We start from the raw sequence: 17,978 nt of genomic DNA, 5'->3' as shown, positions 1-17,978 counted from the left end.
TGAAACTACTGCTCAGGATCGATCTCTGATGCATGCTGTGGTGAATCTCGGTTGATTAGTGTATCAGCGGCACCCTCTTTAGACTATTGTTAGTGCAATGCCACTGTGCGCGTATGTACGGTTTTCTTCCACACCCGATCATGTGGTGTCACAAAACCAGTGTCTGTTCAATACCGTTGACAACTAGTGGCTTTCCCTTCTAATCCTTGGGAAAATAATGGCCACTTGTCACTTTCCAACATAAAAAAAAACACTGACTGTTTTATCATGTTGACGTTCGGGAATTGCAAACAGCAACTGAATAGTGTTCGGTAGGCTCTCTGCACAAATTATTAGGAGCCAAGGACGATGTTCGGTACAGCCGAATGTTCGGTATAGCGGTGTTGGGTATAGTGACGTTCCACTGTATGTTTTTTTTCATTTCTGTCTTCCTCTTAGGCAGTACATCTAAGGGAAAACTTCTTGTTTTGTGGCATTATTCTCTGATTTTCTTCATTTTTGCTTCAGTTTCAAATACTTCAAATTAGGTTGTATGGTTTCATATCCACAGAGCGACGGCAAAGTGTACGGCACCATAGACATGGTGCTGAAATGGCACTCGACGTACTTTGCGCCCAAGATGACCTCAGGCAAACCAAAGGTAACCCTGACTTCTGTATCCACCATTCAGAAATATACTCTGCGCTTGTAAAATCAACTGAGAGACTGACTATGTAAGAAAAGGCTGCCATCAATTGTAGGCCAGTATTTTATGCAAGGTTTTGCCCTGTAACTGCCATATATATGCACACTGTATTCTTGGTGTGGTCTGAGTTGCGAAAAAAATCACAAGCTTTCTCGGGTGGGATCCGAACCCACAACTTCTGTTTACCAGTGCAGACATCGTAGTAAGAACAAAATTGTGGGTTCAAATCCCACCTGAGAAAGCTAGTGATTTGTGTTCGCAACTCGGACAACACTGAGAATATAATGTGAATTAACATACGTCATTGTAAGGGAAAACCTTGCATAAGATTTATATCCCCGACGCAAAACCAAATGAATATTGTGGGCCATCATTGTATAGTGAAACTGGTTAGTCCCAAGTTTCATTGGTGGGATTGGTGTGAACAATATTAACCAGTGGAGTTTCACAAAAACAGTAGTCTCAAAATCAGTCATGCTGGAGAGGAGGCTGTGGGTTTATGTACTGGATTTTGTCATGGAGACTGCTGTTAAGAGTTGACCAACTTCATAACATGTCAATTTCAGGCTTCTAAACCACCCATTGCACCAACTACCCCATCCAAGCCAGAACCCGTTGTCGCGCACCGTCCCCCGATCAAGCCGGTCTCCGCTCAAGCCGCACCCGAGGCCACCCCATCGAGGCAGCCACAACCGCTGGCGGCCTCCACACCTGCCATGCCTAGGCCGCGGTCTGGCAGCCAGCCGACCGAAGCGGACGCGGGTGAAAGGGGGGGAGAGAAATCTCGGCCCCTGCCTCGACCGAGGACAACATCACAGCCTTTGGTAAAATTTGAATCTTTAAGCGTGAAATGCTAAGATTTATTTGCAAAGCGAGAGGACACCAAAATGTGACAATGAGCTCTTTTCATGATTGTGTTTGTTATAGTCAGATATATAGTATTTATCAATCAGTGCTATGATTATTGACCTGTTTATCATGGCACCTAACCAATTTTGAATCCATTATCGGGACGCATTCAGGCTCGGCCCCAACAGGTACCCATATATACTTCTGTGTAGTTAGAGGAATGTAGGGGGGGTAAAGTGACTTGCCCAAGGTCACAAGATGTAACCAGCAGCTGGATTCGAACCTCCGACCCCATTACATGGTTTCATAAACTCTAAGTGCGAGGCTACACCCGCATTAAAGGAAACATGCAGTGGATATCTGCCTTAACTTCTTTTCATACATGTTACTATGTGTTACGACAATACAATCAAGATCTACATACTTGCATTCATTGGAAGTGAAAGGAGTTTCAATTCTTACAAAATACTGACATCAACATCTGCACACGGGCGTCATCTTGATGTTGTCATACAAGGCACTCCTTGGCAAAAGAGCATAAGAACAGTATAAACAAAAATCCTTAAAATATCACCCACCAACAGTGTTTTGAAGAAACAGTGTCAAAGCAAACTGCTTAACATTAAAACCAAGTATAAAGTGGAATGTATACCCCAAGGAATGTAGCGAAGTGTGGACACACATCTTGTGCAGTCAGTCCTATGTATATTGTACAGCCATATGTACAGAGATATTGTGGAGACAGTCCTGTTCTGCCTTGAATGACATCAAGTTTTGGCTCATGAATATAGAAATCTTCATTAGCATTCTATCGATAATCTAAAGATTTCTCCCTTTTGCTTCGGCAAAGTAGGTGGAAAGTTATCATAACATGTAAAGAAAGCTGTGCTACATGTATTTAGTCATAAAAATCCTATTGCGTGGTTTGTTTCGTTAATTCTCCTGACAGCTTAAATTGACAGTAGCTCTTAAAATGTTCTGTTATTTGTCACTATGGCAGGAGCCTATGCCAAGGAAGTCCTCCGCTGAATCCACCAAGAATCCCGTCATTGCTGTCACACCGCCACCACAAGAGGTAAACATTGACGCAGAACGTCAGAAAACAAAAGGAATGTGATGACTGCAGAGTCCGCGGTGTTCAGACAGTCAGAAAAAGAGATACGATCAAAACATCGTTCCTGCTTTTGACCAGGTCCCAGGAAAATTGGTCATGAGGTCTATTTCTCTCTAGCAAATTTTGTTTTTCACGTTTTTTTCTGTATTCATTTTGGATAAATCACTGTTTGAATATCGTGCACAATGTGGACATAATTCACAAGTAAACATTGAACAGCTTCTCCTTCCTTTTTTTATCACTCAAGATTATTTAAAGAAAATGAGTGTATACCGTGAAACTTCAGCATCACTTATTTTCATGCATGTTACTATATGTTACAGCCATACGAACAAGATTCAAGTATTTCTTTTTTAGTGGAAGTGGCAAGAAGGTGGTGGTGTTTTATTCTTAGGAAATCCTTTCTTCAGTCTGTTTTCAAGGTTGTTATTGTACTTCTGTCGTGCAAGGCATCCCTTGTCAAAAAAAGCAGAAGAAAAAGTGCAAGATTTATCCTTCAAGATTACCCATCTGCAAAGTTTGGAGGAAATGTTTGCAATTACTGTTGTCCAAAACAAGCTGCATAACGTAATAAAGAAGTGAAAAGAGGACTTAAGGCCAAGAAACATGTGGTATAAACTTGTGCGCAAAGCTATGGAGACACTACTGCTCTGCTGTGGATGACCGATAGTTTGGCTCATGAGTATGGAAATTTGTGAAAGTATAAAAACAAGAATGTTTACATTTCTGCATTTTAGTGCTTCAAAGGAGGTTAAAGGGAATATATGTACGATAGGGAAGTTTCTTTTCTTCACAAAGTTGAGAAGAATGGTTATCGGAGTTGTTGAAATGAAAAATGTTCAAGGCGTAGTTTGTATATAGCTTGGCATGTGCTATTGTTACCTTTCAACATCTTGCATTCCAAGAAGGTTCACTACATCGTTAGTATCCCCTGCTTGTATCACCAAGGGGTCATTGTGTACAAAGTGTATGCCGACTGAGAAAAGGATGAATTTCTGAGCAAGACATCTTGGAGCGAACTAGACCATGCATCAGGGTCTCAAGGGTCTCAATTATTCCACCTGACAGAACCCGGCCAACCCCATCCTGGGTGTCACTCAGACTCTGGAGGTCGACGGTCAGGCTGCCGGCCCGTCGGCCCAGGAGAGCCCCTTCGACAGCGAAGAGGACGCCGTGCTGGATGACGTAGAGCGTGAGCTGGAGGGGTTGTCCAAGAGACAAGAGCAGGTGGATAATTCGGCGGAAGACGTGAACGACCTGGTTGCCCAGGAGATGAGAGAGGAGTTTGGACAAGAAGAGGAAAAGGTATGTCACCGGCAGTGACACTTTGATTTCTGAATTGACCTGACCTGACCTGACGTAGTCCTACCTATCGCATTCCATCCCATCCCATTGGATTGCATTCTGTGTTATCACACCCCATCTGACTGCAGTTCATTCCATTTTTAAACGAACATTTGATGGTTTCATGTGAAATTTGAAATCTTATGAAATTTAGTCTTTTTTCCACTTCATGTAAACTCCTCGATTCGCATGTGTTAGCCAGCATTGTTCTTTTCATAAAGTCAGGTTAATTGTGTCAGTTTCATCATTGAGTCCACGGTTTGTGTAACACGAGCCTAAAACAATGTCATTTGTGAAGTATAGCCCGAATTTCAATCCAGTATTTTCCCTACATACCCCAAACCTGTACATTTCTGAAAATACTCTGATGCTGTAAAAACATTTCCAGTTACAGACTGGCTTTTTTCTTGTCAGTTTTTTCCATGGTTGGTGCACCATGCACTGACCTTTATTAATTAATGGAGGGTTAATTAATGGATGTGCAGTGGGGACTGATTGCCGTACAGTGGCCCAGCTAGAAATTTATCTGGTTCAAATGCAGTCGCCTCTGACATTAAAGATAACCAAATGTGTTCTCTAGTCAGAGGAGGAGCAGTCACAGGGAGTTGCAGGATTTGAAATTGTGCATACCAATGTGGATTTTATTTTGTTTGTCAGATTGGAAAGACGGAGCAGTTTGACGACACCATGTTTGGAGACACGTCCGCTCCAGGGGCAGGGGGTAAGATGAATCCTATCTGAAATTATGCACCCATTTTTTGACCCTAGAAAAAGTTCCTGAGTTCTGTTACGCATTCTTGCGGTTTTTCTTCCAAATCCTGTAAAGTATTAATTCAAACCAAGGTAATACTTTCTCACAAACCTCCGATTTTTTGCCAATTTCCCCACTTTTGTCCGTCAGACGATGACTATGATGAAGACTCCATTGCAGAAGAGATGGATATTCCAGAACCCATCGAGGAAGAGGAGGAGTCAGAGGAGGAAGAGAGGGAGGAGGTAGGGGCTGGGGATGCCGGGCAGGAGATGATGGAAGGGGAGCTGGAGGATGGAGGCGTGTCCAGTGACAGCGAGGCTCTGGTGGTCATGTCTCCGGCCATGAACAGACCCGTGTCGGCAGCTGCGGTGAGTCAAGAACCTGTGGCATTGCTCTGCAGACGCCGATTCAGATCTCCTCATTTCAAAGAAAGAATTTCAAAGGTTTATACTCTCACCAGAGAGATAGCTAGAACTCAGTAATGTAAGTATTTTTCATTGGTTTTTGGAGTGCAAAGGTTGGCTTGAGTCAAGCGTCTTACACACTGGTGTTTGTCTGAGTGGAAAGTACCAACCCCATTCTGTTTGTAAAACAGTGAAACTTGGCTTCAGTTTGTACTTAGTTTGGATTCCTGTGTGCTAGATAAGTAAACCTGATGTAGAGTCGTGTTGTGTATTTGAACTGCCAGAGTGAGAACACGGTGTCGGTGACCATATTCCACTTGAGTCTGGAACCAGACACGGCAGTGATCGATGATGCTAACATCCAGAGACTGTACGTTGAGTACCGCTTCCTGGGCTTGTCCGGAGAGGAGACCGAAACGCCGTTCTCATTGCCCAAACCCAAGGCATATCACAATCTTGTCTACAACTTCAAGAAAGGTAGGGTTGTTCACCATCAACGTCCTTGCGCTCAGTCTTCAAGCAAACTATTTCACTATTTCACCGCTTTTTTTGGGGGGGCTTCCTTTTGAATTCTCTTTTCTAACGGAAGATTGCTTCACATTTCCATCCAAAGAAGTAAATATATTTGTTACACTTCGGTCATTTTTCTGTGCACAGGATTTTTTTATTTTACATGAGCAAATATTTGACCCCAAAATTTGGCAGCATTGAAAAGTTTAGTAGGCATTGAACATCTCTTGGTAAGTGAACACTTTTTGTTGTGAACTTTTTAATTTTTGATTTTGCTTTTTTCAAAACAGGAAACTGAAGTAATCTGGTTAACCAGTCAAGTATAAAATTATTTACCTTGACATAACATGGTAACAGTTGTTATTTAGGATGGTTTGTTTTTCTTAGTTTTATCAACTCTGAATCTAAGTTCTCAATGTGAAATCGGGTTCTTTGAGAAGGTAGATCTACTGATATCTCTTTCATTTTCAGTGTTTCATGTGGATGCTGAGAACAACAAACTTCAAAGGGACTACCTGGTCAGCATGCTGCACCCGGATGACGTCACACAAGGAAAGTAAGTACATCTGGACCAAAACCTGAGCCCCCCCTCAATCCTGTAGTAGTGGTCGAGGCCACTGCATTGACCCATGACCCCTTTTCTGTAAAACAAGGATATTGTAAAAATGAGCCTTTGAGCCATATTTTTGCTATAAATTTGGTGTTAGTTTGTATCAGGAGGTGCAACCTGTGCTCTTTCCTTTATTGTAGCACTCGGTTTGGCATCCTGTTGAAAATGGACGCTATGTGCTTGAGAAATGTGGAGAGTTCCTTTTGATCAACATAGTACAGGATTCTTTGGAAAGCCCTTAACCTCTAAAGTGGCTCTGGTGACTACAGTCGACTCTCGTTATTACGAAATTCCGCGTGTCTGTGGTCTCGATGAAAACGTGCACATTTCTATGGGGAAAAAAATCTGTTGCAGCAAAATCGCATTGTACGAAATTCCTGTTACCTGTATTTGCTTTTTTAAATCTCTCATGCAAATTAAACATGTTTTCAAATGACAGTGAATTTTGTCATTCTAAACACATCACAATACATGTATATTTGAATCATTGTAACTAAGATTTTTTTTATATATAACATCAACTACGCGTTCACGTGTATGCACATACATGCATACACGTGCATATGCATGTACATGAACATGTACGTGGCATTGTACAACAATGCACCAAAGCCGTTGTACTGCATTCCACCTATAACAAATTTCAGATACAACGAACATTTCTACTTGGTCCCGTGGATTTCGTAACAACGAGAATCGACTGTTTAACTCATGTTGTCAGGCTTGGTCATAAGCACTCTGCTAGTCGGAATCACGACGTCAGTATTTTAAGGGACGACTTAGGATAACCTTTTCCCACACCTCCCAGCTATACTTACAACATGTTGAGTTTTTGTTAATTGTTATTGCTGTGATGAAACTTACACAGATCTGTGGGAAATTTCAGAAAGGAAATGCCCACAACTGCATAGGGTATTAAAACAAAGCAATTTAACAGTGACTTGCACAATCATTTCCAGAATCCGATTCACTCTTGTGAGTGAGCCCCTGGAAGAGAGCCAGGACCTGGAGTGTGAGGACGTGGGCTATGCGTATGTGGACGTCCGAGAACTGCTTCAAAATGATAAGGACATGATTGAACAAGATGTGGACAGTGAGTGGACACATTTCCTTACGTCACCAAATAAAAAATTGTACTTGAAATAATTCAGTGTGATGGTTAACCCCTAACCATGCTGAACCCAACAAGGTTATGCAGGATTTCAATAGTTCCTAGGGGGTTAGGGTTCACCCTAACCATGCTGAACTTAACAAGGTTATGCAGGATTTCAATGGTCCCTAGGGGGTTAGGGTTCACCCTAACCATGCTGAACCCAACAAGGTTATGCAGGATTTCAACGGTCCGAAGAGGGTTAGGGTTCACCCTAACCATGCTGAACCCAACAAGGTTATGCAGGATTTCAATGGTCCCTAGGGGGTTAGGGTTCACCCTAACCATGCTGAACCCAACAAGGTTATGCAGGATTTCAATGGTCCCTAGGGGGTTAGGGTTCACCCTAACCATGCTGAACCCAACAAGGTTATGCAGGATTTCAATGGTCCCTAGGGGGTTAGGGTTCACCCTAACCATGCTGAACTCAACGAGATTATGCAGGATTTCAATGGTCCCTAGGGGGTTAGGGTTAAGGAGTATTTTGGGAAAGACACTTTTCAAAGGTTCTGTTCCCTTTACCCATTTTTATTTTTTTAAATTTCTTTCTTTCTTTTGCCCTGAATTTTGGAATGAGTTCCTGGTGCGGGTGCCTGGGTACTTGTGTTTTATTGTATAGGGTATCCAGTTTGTACACTACCCATAAATTAACACCCTAAGCTTCGGATTTTGAGATTCTTTTTTTCTCCCTGTTCCAGTTCATTATGCCAAGGAAGAGTCCATTTTGATCGGGACCATGAATGTGTCTGTGGAATGTGTGGCGGCGTTGAAGGCAGCATCAGCTGAAGTTGATTACGACAATGTTGGCCCAGAATAAATTGCGACACAGGTCCCTGGTGACGGCAGACCCCGGTCGAAACTTTCCATCTCTGGAGGATCTGTGTATATTGTGGTCCTTGTCACTTTGAAAATAAACCGAAAAATGATCTCAGCCCGAACTGGACTTCCAAGGTGCCTTCGTTTGGTGTAAATGTTCACTGACTGAAAATTTGACAAGGGGCGGGCCTATGACAAAATCAGTCACATTTGCTTAAGAAGTCAGTATGGAGTTACTGCATTATAAGTAAAATGTTTACCTTATCATCTCAAGTGCTCTTTTAGTTTTTGAAATAGGCTGTTCAAAAGTGAAGTTGTTAAAATTTACATTGGCCCGCTTGAAATGTCCAAAACAAGAAATAAGAATTTGATTTGGGGTTTTGAGGGGGAAAAATACTTTTTTAAAAGCTCAGCAGCCTAACAGATTTCAGAAATCTCAACATCAGTGAAAATGCCCCAATGCAACTTTTCAGCTGTTCCTCCTTTCGTAGCTGTGTCAAGTTCAACCTGATCTTGACTTTACTCTGCCACCTAAGCAGACTTTCTTTTGTTGGTGTGTACTTTTTTGCAGTGTGCTGACTATTGAAGCAGAACATTTAGAATGTGTATGAGTAATATCCAGAAATTAGGGCTCCATTTTTTATTCGTGCCCCTGTCATATCTGACCTATGATTTTGTACGTTCAGAACACATTTTGTAATTTCCAAGAGTGATGAATTAATGCAAATTACCTGCCAAACAAATAGTAATAGTTGGAAATCAATTTCAGTGATATTTCCATGTCAACTAACAAAAGTCAGATGTAACAGGGACACAAAAATGTCACACTTTTGGACCCCTAATTTCTGGGATTACCCGTATTCCAATCACAGCAGGCCAGATCCAGGGACAGATTGTCTAGTAAACATGGCAGTCACTTTGATGAGGGCCTGCGAAAACCCAGAGGGCCTGCAGAAATCCTAGTGTATTGTAAAAAACACCTATGCTAAAGTAAAGCAAAGGTTCTTGAAATTTGGGGCATCTTTGCGGGAATTTTCTGTTTGAGGGAGCTTTAATCTAGCTGACATACCTTAGTACTGCTTGGCATCAACATGATGTACAAGGCTCTCCAGTCCAGTGCAAGCCAGCACCGTGAAAGTGATAAGAGTACCCAGACAGGGTTTCAACGGTCGTGGATATCCTGAAAAAATCCTGGGAAAAATATGTTCTACAAATTCATGGAAAAATTGGGCTGCCCTGGAATCCTGATAACAGAGAAGAAAAGTCATGAAACTCAAGATCATGCAAGGGTTACTTTTGATGGGTCACTTATGTCATATTGATAAATTTGCAGGCAATCCTTGTCAATCACACTATGGCAGTCTTCCACTTCAAACAGCATTTGTCATCAAAATGGCAATAAATGCTTTGTAAATTGTCATATTTGAGTCTTGGAAAACTCATGGAATTTGGATTTCAGATTTCTGTGGGAACCTTGCCTAGACCAATGCAGAGCTTATGGTACACTGGTGCTTAATCACGATGTGGTAAATCCTGATATGACATTCATAAACCCTGAATTTAATTTTGTGTACAAATGGGTGCCTTATTACGCTGGTTTTTAAAGTTGCCAAGGTTTGGGGATATCATTTCCCATTGGATACACACACAAGAAGATCCCTCAGTGTTCAAATCCTTGTTAATACCTGTACAGTACTATATTTTAACATTAAAACATACTGAACATATGAAGAATCTTTTGCAGGAAAGCAGAGCACAGACCACTTTTGTTTATTTGAAATGAATGAACATGTATATAAACATTGATGCAATTGTAAATTTGTATCAGAAGCATCCGTCTGGTATTCTTGATATTTTTTTTGTTTTTGGAATGATGGCATTTTTCAGTGTGTGTATATATGGGATATGTTTGAGCCTGACTTGTGGTGTGGCAGACATGGCAAGTACGGTTTCATGTAAGTCAGTCATAAAAATGTAAGACATTGAAATCGTCAACTAATTTGCATATTTAAGAGAGCAGGAGATATTTTGACCTTTAATTTGAGAAAAGGTGGGCACAACACGGCTTTCAAAACTGTTGGGTAAATAGCAAGAGGGAAAACAGTAATGTAATGCATTAATGTGAAGCAAAATATATGTGTGAATTGGTCAGACATCTTTCGCGTGTTTCTGAGTTTCATGCAATCCGATGGGATATAGAGTGTGTCCCCAAAATAAGCTGGCTAATGCTGTTCATATTCAAAACTGAGTTTGAATTTTTCTTTTAACTTCTCAGTAAAAAAAAGGGTTTGCTGGTCCGCACGTTTTAGCACACAGTGCTGTCAAATTTGAATACAAGCGCCATTAGTTTATGTGATCAGACTAAATTGCTGTATTTACTGCGATGCATCTCTGGAGCAACAAAAGTTAATATAGTTGAAATAGAAAGCATCATCAAGCCAAGATTGTCGTCTTTAAAACCGTATAATTTATAAACATCGGTAGGTTGACATTTTATGTTTAAAATGGGCTTTATTTTGTTCGCACCATTTTAGGAGGACACACTGTATTGTCCATGCCAAACAGAATGCACTCAAAATGAATTACGCAGTAACTTATTTTCAAGTTGCCCCATTTTATATCCACCATTTTAGTCTTTTGGGCACTTTTTTCAGTTAAAATATGTGTACCAACATGTTAGTGTTAGCTTTTGCTTGGAGAAAGCCCTATTAAATGCATCCGTCCTATATTTTGGAAACCGAAATGGAAAACGAAAACGTTTGATTTCGTTGGTCAGTGACACATAATTGCCTGTTATTTGTTACGCGTACGTCTACTGTGAGTCAGGTGCCTGCACCCCTAAGGCAACATTTTTATACTCGCTCCCTGGAGAACCTTATGGAAACAACCACAAGGCTCCGTGATTACAAGTAACATCTAACGACCATTTTGCACACCAGAAAAAAATAGAGACTGTATTTCCTTCTATGGTGTTTATTCATATCAAACCTATTGCGGCATTTTTCGGGAAAACCAACAATTCTGATGTCAACTGAACGCTCCCCGTCAGTCGTGCAACTCGTTAGACAGGGACAAGACTGAGACAGAGACCTCGATATTAAAGTCAAACCAATGTAATTGTATTCAATAGCGCTTTATTTTCAGTTTGTAGTTTAATACGGGTGCGCTTCCAAGAGTTTGCAACGCGTTGGCTAATCACGACACGCGAAATCTGTCGACCTTTCCGACGCGCATTGAGTCGACAGATTTTGCACGTCATGATTGGCCAACGTGTTGCAAACTATTGTGAATTGTCTGTATTGCGCGGGGTTGAGATTTATTCAATTCGCTTTTATACGCGACTGATAATAGTAGACAGCTTTTTGGCACCAATAGTACTGCAACCCGTGATGAGTCCAGTCTGATCAACAAAAGATGATAGATATAAGGTCTTAACCGAACTACCCAAAATTTGATATTTCTTTGATGACAACTCTAAACTCTATTGGCTGTTTCAATATGTCAGCATCGCCCTGTGGGGAAGATCGCCGGCATATTATTGGCTTTCCTCAGGGTAATGTTAGCCACTGTAATATTTTGACGGTGGGTCGAACTTCAGTGGCATGTATGACAGCCAGTGTGATTATAATCGACACGCTATTTGTGAGTTCCCATCAACTTCGAAGTCTACTGTCAACACGATCGATGCTGCGTCTACTGATAACCCAGTTGACATCCCCCGAAGGCTACTCATGACAACGTCCTGTCTACTCTTACCCAGTCAGTGCCTTATCTTCTGACAACCCAGTCAACTCCCTGTCTACAACAACTCAGTTGATGCCCTAGTCTACTGTCAACCCAATCGGTGCCCAGTCTACTACCAACGCGGTGGACGCTCTGTCTGCTGGCAACCCGGTCGATGCCCTGTCTACTGTCAACCCAATCGGTGCCCTGTCTACTACCAACGCGGTAGATGCTCTGTCTGCTGTCAACCCAATTGGTGCCCTGTCTGCTGCCAACCCAATAGGTGCCCTGTCTACATGTCAACGCCCAGTATACCGACAACTCCAGTGCTGTCCTGTCTACTGACAGCCCAGTGCATGTCCTGTCTACTGACAACGCAGTCGATGCCTTGTTAACTGACAACCAAGTCCATGTCCCGTCTGCTAACAACCAAGATGATGCCTTATTTACCGACAACCCGGTCGATGCCCTGTCTACTGACACCCCAGTCGCCACCGTGTTTACTGTGCACGCAGTTGATACCCAATCATTTGTCGGTGCCGAATCCGACAACCCACTCGACTTCAGGGCTACGGATTCCATTAAGTGCCAGCATTTTAGAAACGATAGTATTACCTCGGTTGAGGATACTTTTGTGTATGAAAAACTTGGATTGTCGTTTTCAGAAAACATCTTCGATCCATCCGCGACCCAAGACTTTGATACCTTACTGAGATTGTCTTTTCGTTATGTTTATTTGCTGATTAATTCTCGACGCAGTTTGCATGTTCTACGATGGTTGTGTGTAGGCCTAGCAATTTCGGTAACCGTAGTTTCAAATCGAAGAGGTGTAAAGCTGGTTGGCAAAACATCAATGAAGGTCTATGCGTTTTTCGACATTTCTGTACGGTTACAAAAATAGACGCAATCGGAGATAAGGTTTGGTGTTCTCTGTTACACCTGTCCACTAAACTGTGTGAGATATTTTGTGTTTAGTACAATGTAGGCCTGTTGCTTCAAGTTGCTTCGTGTGTAATGAGTCTGCTGTGTTATTAGGTAAGTTGAGAAATGAAAGGCTTTTCCCATACTGATCAGGCGATTCTGACCTTGTAGGTTTGGAGTACAGCTGTGGCGTTAGTTGAGCGAACTGATGTTCAGCGTGGATTGCGAAGCGAACGGCGTGCCTTGGGAGTCTGGTCGGTAAACCTGTGCTGATTACAAGACACTGGAAACGATTGCAAGCCGCCCGCCGTAGCGAAGTCCTCGTGGCGTCATAGTTTTAAATGCAACGGGGCTTTAACAACAATTACAGCGCCAGTCGGATTGTCCTTGGCATGCCAGTCAACCCTTTTCAGCGAATTCAACTTGATGAAAACCTAGGTAATTGCTGGTGGATGAGTGTTGTGTCGCATTTTAGGAGTTAAGCCGTCAGCCACAGTAATTACCAACCTTAGCATAATCAACTTAATTGACTGTGATGAAACCTTGACTTTGGCGGAAGATTCATATTATTTTATTGCTTAAATTAAGCGCGTTTCTCTCTGATGCTATAGTGTCATGATCTCAGTTCATTACACATGATAATTTATCACTTAGCAATGGATTTCACAGACCAATCACTGACGTATTTTGATGGATGCCATGGAAACTTGTAAACTCTGGTTATACATGAACCGACAGAAGTGAACTGCATGCCATCTCGGGCTATTCGGTCTCCTCAGGAATATGATGAACCGACGACCAGACCACTCCCGACGGAGACCGTACCGGTAACCAATAAATATCCTGACTCTATGAAACATCTTCGGCGTGAACTGCAGTTTGAGGTTCGTGGATTACTTCGCCGGAACTGGCTGCATCATTAACCATATTCCTTTGAATAATACAAAGTGTTTAAGAAGAAGAGTAGTCCCCGAACCCCCTTTCGGCATTTTGAAGCTCGACTTATGCGTCAAAGGAAGCGAGATGAAAGCAGCGACTGCAGTTGTGGTTGTCCTCATCGGTGTCGGAGCAGAGGCATTCTGTCCCGAATTGGCGTGGTTCAATGGTACAGGGTACTGCGCGTTGAGAGAAAAAGCAAGTTGGAAAAATGCCGCAAAGAGATGCTCTGACATGGGAGGTGACTTGACATCACCCAGCACTCAAAGCGAGTTTGAGTTCTTGCAAACCTTGGTCTTGAGCCAGTTTGGGAGGAATGCTTTCATCTGGATCGATTGTTACAAGACTTCAACATCGGGTGTATGGATTAATTCCGATGGTACTCCGTGCAAAGACGTACCGATATACTCCATCTTTCCTACAAATTGTTATTGCGCATGCCGGTACACAGGATATTACTACAGGTACACGCATTGTTACTTGTGCACTTACAAGATGTACACTGTTTGTGAGGTCCGATTATCTCCGAAACATACGATCAATCCAAACAGTACTGCTACCACCTTACCAGTTATTGCTGAGTCCACTGGCACTTCAGTATATGCTCTGCCTGATACTGAACCCACTGTCGAACCAGTTAGTATCGATACCCCTGTCAGCTCAGGCGATACGCATACCCAGCCTACTGTCCTGCCCGTCAGTGCCGAGTCTTTTGACAATTCATTCGGCACTGAGTCCTCAGTCAACTCGATCGATGCCGAGACTACCTTCAACCCAGAGGATGCCGAGTCTACAGTCAAACCAGTCGATACCGAGTCTACTGTCAAACCAGTCGATACTGAGTCTACTGTCAAACAAGTCCGAGTCGATACTGAGACTACTGTCAAACAAGTCGATGCCGATCAGGTTGATTCCCAGTCTACCGTCAAATCACTCAATGCCGACTCTACCGTCAACCCAGTCGATGCCCAGTCTGCCGTCGAACCACTCAATGCCGACTCTACCGTCAACCCAGTCGATGCCCAGTCTGCCGTCGAACCACTCAATGCCGACTCTACCGTCAACCCAGTCGATGCCCAGTCTACTGTCAGCCAAGTCGATGCCGACTCTACCATCAAACCACTCGATGCCGACTTTACCGTCAAAGCAGCCGATACTGAGTCTACGGTCAAAGACGTCGATACCGAGTCCACCGTCAACACATTCGATACTGAGTCTACCGGAAAACCATTTGATATCATATCAAATGGTTTGCCGGTCGACACTTCTATGAACACAGTCAGTGTAAAACCTACTGTCAACTCCATCGATACCAAATCAATTGTCACATCAGACGATATTGAGTCTACTTTCAAACCAGTCAGCACTAAGTTTACCACCAATCCAGTCGATGCCATGTCAAGGCCTACTCCAAACGCAGTCAACAGCGGGGCTCAACCGTCTGTCAAATCAGTCGATGCCGACTTTACAACCAATTCAGAGTCCGTCGGCTCGATCGATCCAGTGGTAACGGGGATCGCCAGGTCTTCTTTTGGTGCAGTTGGCGTCAGTAAGTTCAATACTTCGCCGATGTTCTGCGCGAAGATTGATGCAGATAACCGTCTCCATCTCCATGCTTGACCAGTCACGTCGTAACAGAATTATTCACCTCTAAGGGCATCGTTGCCTGTGCTTCGGCGTGTCGGGGTGAGTTTCGATGCCGCTCCTTCAACCTGGGACCTGTCTGCAGTGGAGAACAGATGTGTCAATTGAATGACATCCCTTGCGATGATGTTGACCAAAAGGACAAAGTAATCGTCGGCAAATCTTGCTATATATGTCCGAACGCGTCGGCGGCCTGTGTAAGCCGTTTCAATGGTGGTGTGAGATTTAATCGGTATCCATTACGTCGCAAAAAGTATGGTTTTCATTATATTTGGAGAAGACAGAGCATTCCATTTTTGTTATTTTTGGAATGATAGCCATCAGCGGCCATTGAAGAGCTTACAGAGGGAAAACTCAATTGAATTGCGTGAAGTTGTTTAAATCTTTTACACCATAAAAAGTTACTGCACGTTATTGGATTATTTGTTCACGTTGTAGAAGAACTTCCAAAATATTAGTGAAAATGAACCAAGAAGCAGCTCTTTAGTAATTGGTTGGCGAGACTTCCTGGTAAACCTCACGCCAACAGAACCAGAAAGTTGACGCCTGATATGACGCACTTCTCGAACCCTTGGATAGGTGCAAAATATTACACTTTGCAGTTTGTTTCATTTACTTCTCAAAACCACTTTCAGAAATTAACTTGTAAGATATTATCATATTAATGTCTGGAAATTTAAAAATTGCTTAATTAACTTGAAAGAGAATTATTAATCTGCCCAAAATTGACCTCTCACTTCCGAAAATCTAAAATAAATGACTACCATTGTAACTCGGTGTTCTTGTATACGCAGATGAAAAGTTACAAAATTATAATTTATGGTAGTCTTTTTGGTAAAATAATAAAATGAAAACAGAACAAAACAAGTTCAAAACAGTTTTTTTGGAAATTAACTGTGAGGAATAATTAGCATTTACGAAAGATTAATAAATCTACTCTAACTTTTGCTTGCGAGAACTGTGTCAGGTCGTGATTTCTCTGACACGCCACACCAGGGAAACTGTTTGAATAATGTCTGTAGAATTTTTTTCAGAGGAAAGTAAAGTCCGGCATTTCACCAAGGGAAGCTTAAACAACGCGTAAAGACTGGTCTCCCCTCAAGACTGGCAATAAAACCGTTTCCCATAGGAAAGTACATGGTGTAGGCCTATCCCCAGAGAGTTTTGCTGGAAGTGAAAGGTCATGAATGAAATTTGTTTTGTTACCGGCATCCATCTCTACTACCGTTTCAGCGACATCACCTGAAGCACACAGACAAAAATTCCGATGTAAGTGTTTCGTGGGGTGGTTTCAGTCAAGAATCATTCTTAAAAAAAACTATAAACGTGACGGAACAGCTCCACAAAATCCTCGTAGTCGGGCCGCACGAGGGTTCAGGAAGTTTGCCGCGTGACTCTACTTCCAGGCTCCCTGTAAACCCGCGTTAATGTGCAGCCTGAGGGAGATATAGGTTCCTCCATTCGGCTTTTTAGGGTACACCTCGTGAAATATTGCCTCGCTCATTTAAACAAATAAAAAGTCTGTGGATACCATGGCTAAGGAATACTGAAATATGCTTAAGCAAGGCTTCTCACATGGGACTTGGGGATGTCAGTCAATATATAATGATCGAGGTACATGTACAATCCAACATGCCCTTCAAGGAAACGTGCCTTGCAGAGTATGTTGGTATAATGTATTTGGATGTGGATTCTGCCAAGTGCAATTGATTGGAAGTATGCTGAATTATACATGTTAATTTCCACGTCATTGGTTCCTGTTATTCCGGTGTTGTACCGATAGCAGTAACATCCTAGAAATTGATCGCACAATTATTAGAGTATCATATTATCACGCATTCAAAAGATTGGCAAATACAGGTGCGCATGTGAACTTGCAAAATGTATCTGGTCACATTGAATGTTCTGTTTATAAGCTTCCTATTGTTCGTATTGACAGAAGTACCGTAGCACGGACAGAGACATCTACGGGTCGCAGCCTCTGATCATAAACCGGTACAATTTAAGACTCAACCTTAACCCTAACCCCAAGGCTCTTTTTATTAGGGACCCTCCTCAATCCTCCAAAAACCACCCGAATGATTTTGGAGGATTGAGGAGGGTTAGGGTTAATTAAGCTGGGATAGCCTGTAGACAGTTGTATACCATAGGGATGAAAGTCGGCAATGTTGACAGCAGTGTTCAATAAGGGAGCACATGTAGTATGTCTTATCAGTGTTGGATTACCGGGTAATTGTGGCCTTGTCCTAGTTTAGAAGATGTCATTAACCAGAGAAGAATCAAATTGGTTATCTACTCTGAACCGTCTACACGCACGTGCAGCAAGGAGTATATTACCCCAATGCCCAGCACGCTTACTGCAAAGTGCCGAAGTCATGTTTACAGAAAAATATTGCATCTCAAAACTCGTCCAAATTACGAGCAGACATCAATTTGGTTTAATATTGCATTTTCATCAAGCCTAATGATCAGAATGACAAACTAGCAGTAGCACAAAATCGCCGTTCATTTTGTGATT

The 17,978-nt window shown here is 42.4% G+C and overlaps 2 protein-coding genes across 2 annotated transcripts; both read left to right on the top strand.

The window, feature by feature from the left end:
* Positions 1-552: 552 nt before the first annotated feature.
* LOC147798877 (uncharacterized) lies at positions 553-11,353 on the top strand. Its single transcript, XM_087138482.1, has 10 exons — positions 553-640; positions 1,252-1,509; positions 2,535-2,609; positions 3,717-3,953; positions 4,650-4,713; positions 4,894-5,114; positions 5,435-5,627; positions 6,132-6,216; positions 7,230-7,363; positions 8,119-11,353. Exons 1-10 carry the CDS (start codon positions 581-583, stop codon positions 8,235-8,237), a joined length of 1,446 nt encoding a protein of 481 aa, XP_086994608.1. The 5' UTR covers positions 553-580; the 3' UTR covers positions 8,238-11,353.
* Positions 11,354-13,252: 1,899 nt separating this feature from the next.
* LOC147798876 (uncharacterized) lies at positions 13,253-16,737 on the top strand. The gene has a single exon (XM_087138222.1). The coding sequence runs from the start codon at positions 13,904-13,906 to the stop codon at positions 15,434-15,436; it is 1,533 nt and encodes a 510-aa protein (XP_086994348.1). The 5' UTR covers positions 13,253-13,903; the 3' UTR covers positions 15,437-16,737.
* Positions 16,738-17,978: the final 1,241 nt, after the last annotated feature.

Source organism: Acanthaster planci, linkage group LG06 (assembly GCF_054643075.1).
Source record: "Acanthaster planci isolate LZ-2023a linkage group LG06, COTS_SCS, whole genome shotgun sequence".
Classification (NCBI taxonomy): Eukaryota; Metazoa; Echinodermata; class Asteroidea; order Valvatida; family Acanthasteridae; genus Acanthaster; species Acanthaster planci.
The sequence above is the reverse complement of the archived record's forward strand: the minus strand, read 5'-3'. Positions and strand labels throughout refer to the sequence as shown.

Excerpts from the sequence above, each read along its gene's own strand:
- LOC147798876 (XM_087138222.1), top strand. The coding sequence starts at position 13,904 with ATGAAAGCAGCGACTGCAGTTGTGGTTGTCCTCATCGGTGTCGGAGCA.
- LOC147798877 (XM_087138482.1), top strand. The coding sequence starts at position 581 with ATGGTGCTGAAATGGCACTCGACGTACTTTGCGCCCAAGATGACCTCA. Across the intron at positions 4,714-4,893 it reads GTCCGCTCCAGGGGCAGGGG|ACGATGACTATGATGAAGAC; the intron begins GTAAGATGAATC and ends TTTGTCCGTCAG. Across the intron at positions 5,628-6,131 it reads TGTCTACAACTTCAAGAAAG|TGTTTCATGTGGATGCTGAG; the intron begins GTAGGGTTGTTC and ends TTTCATTTTCAG.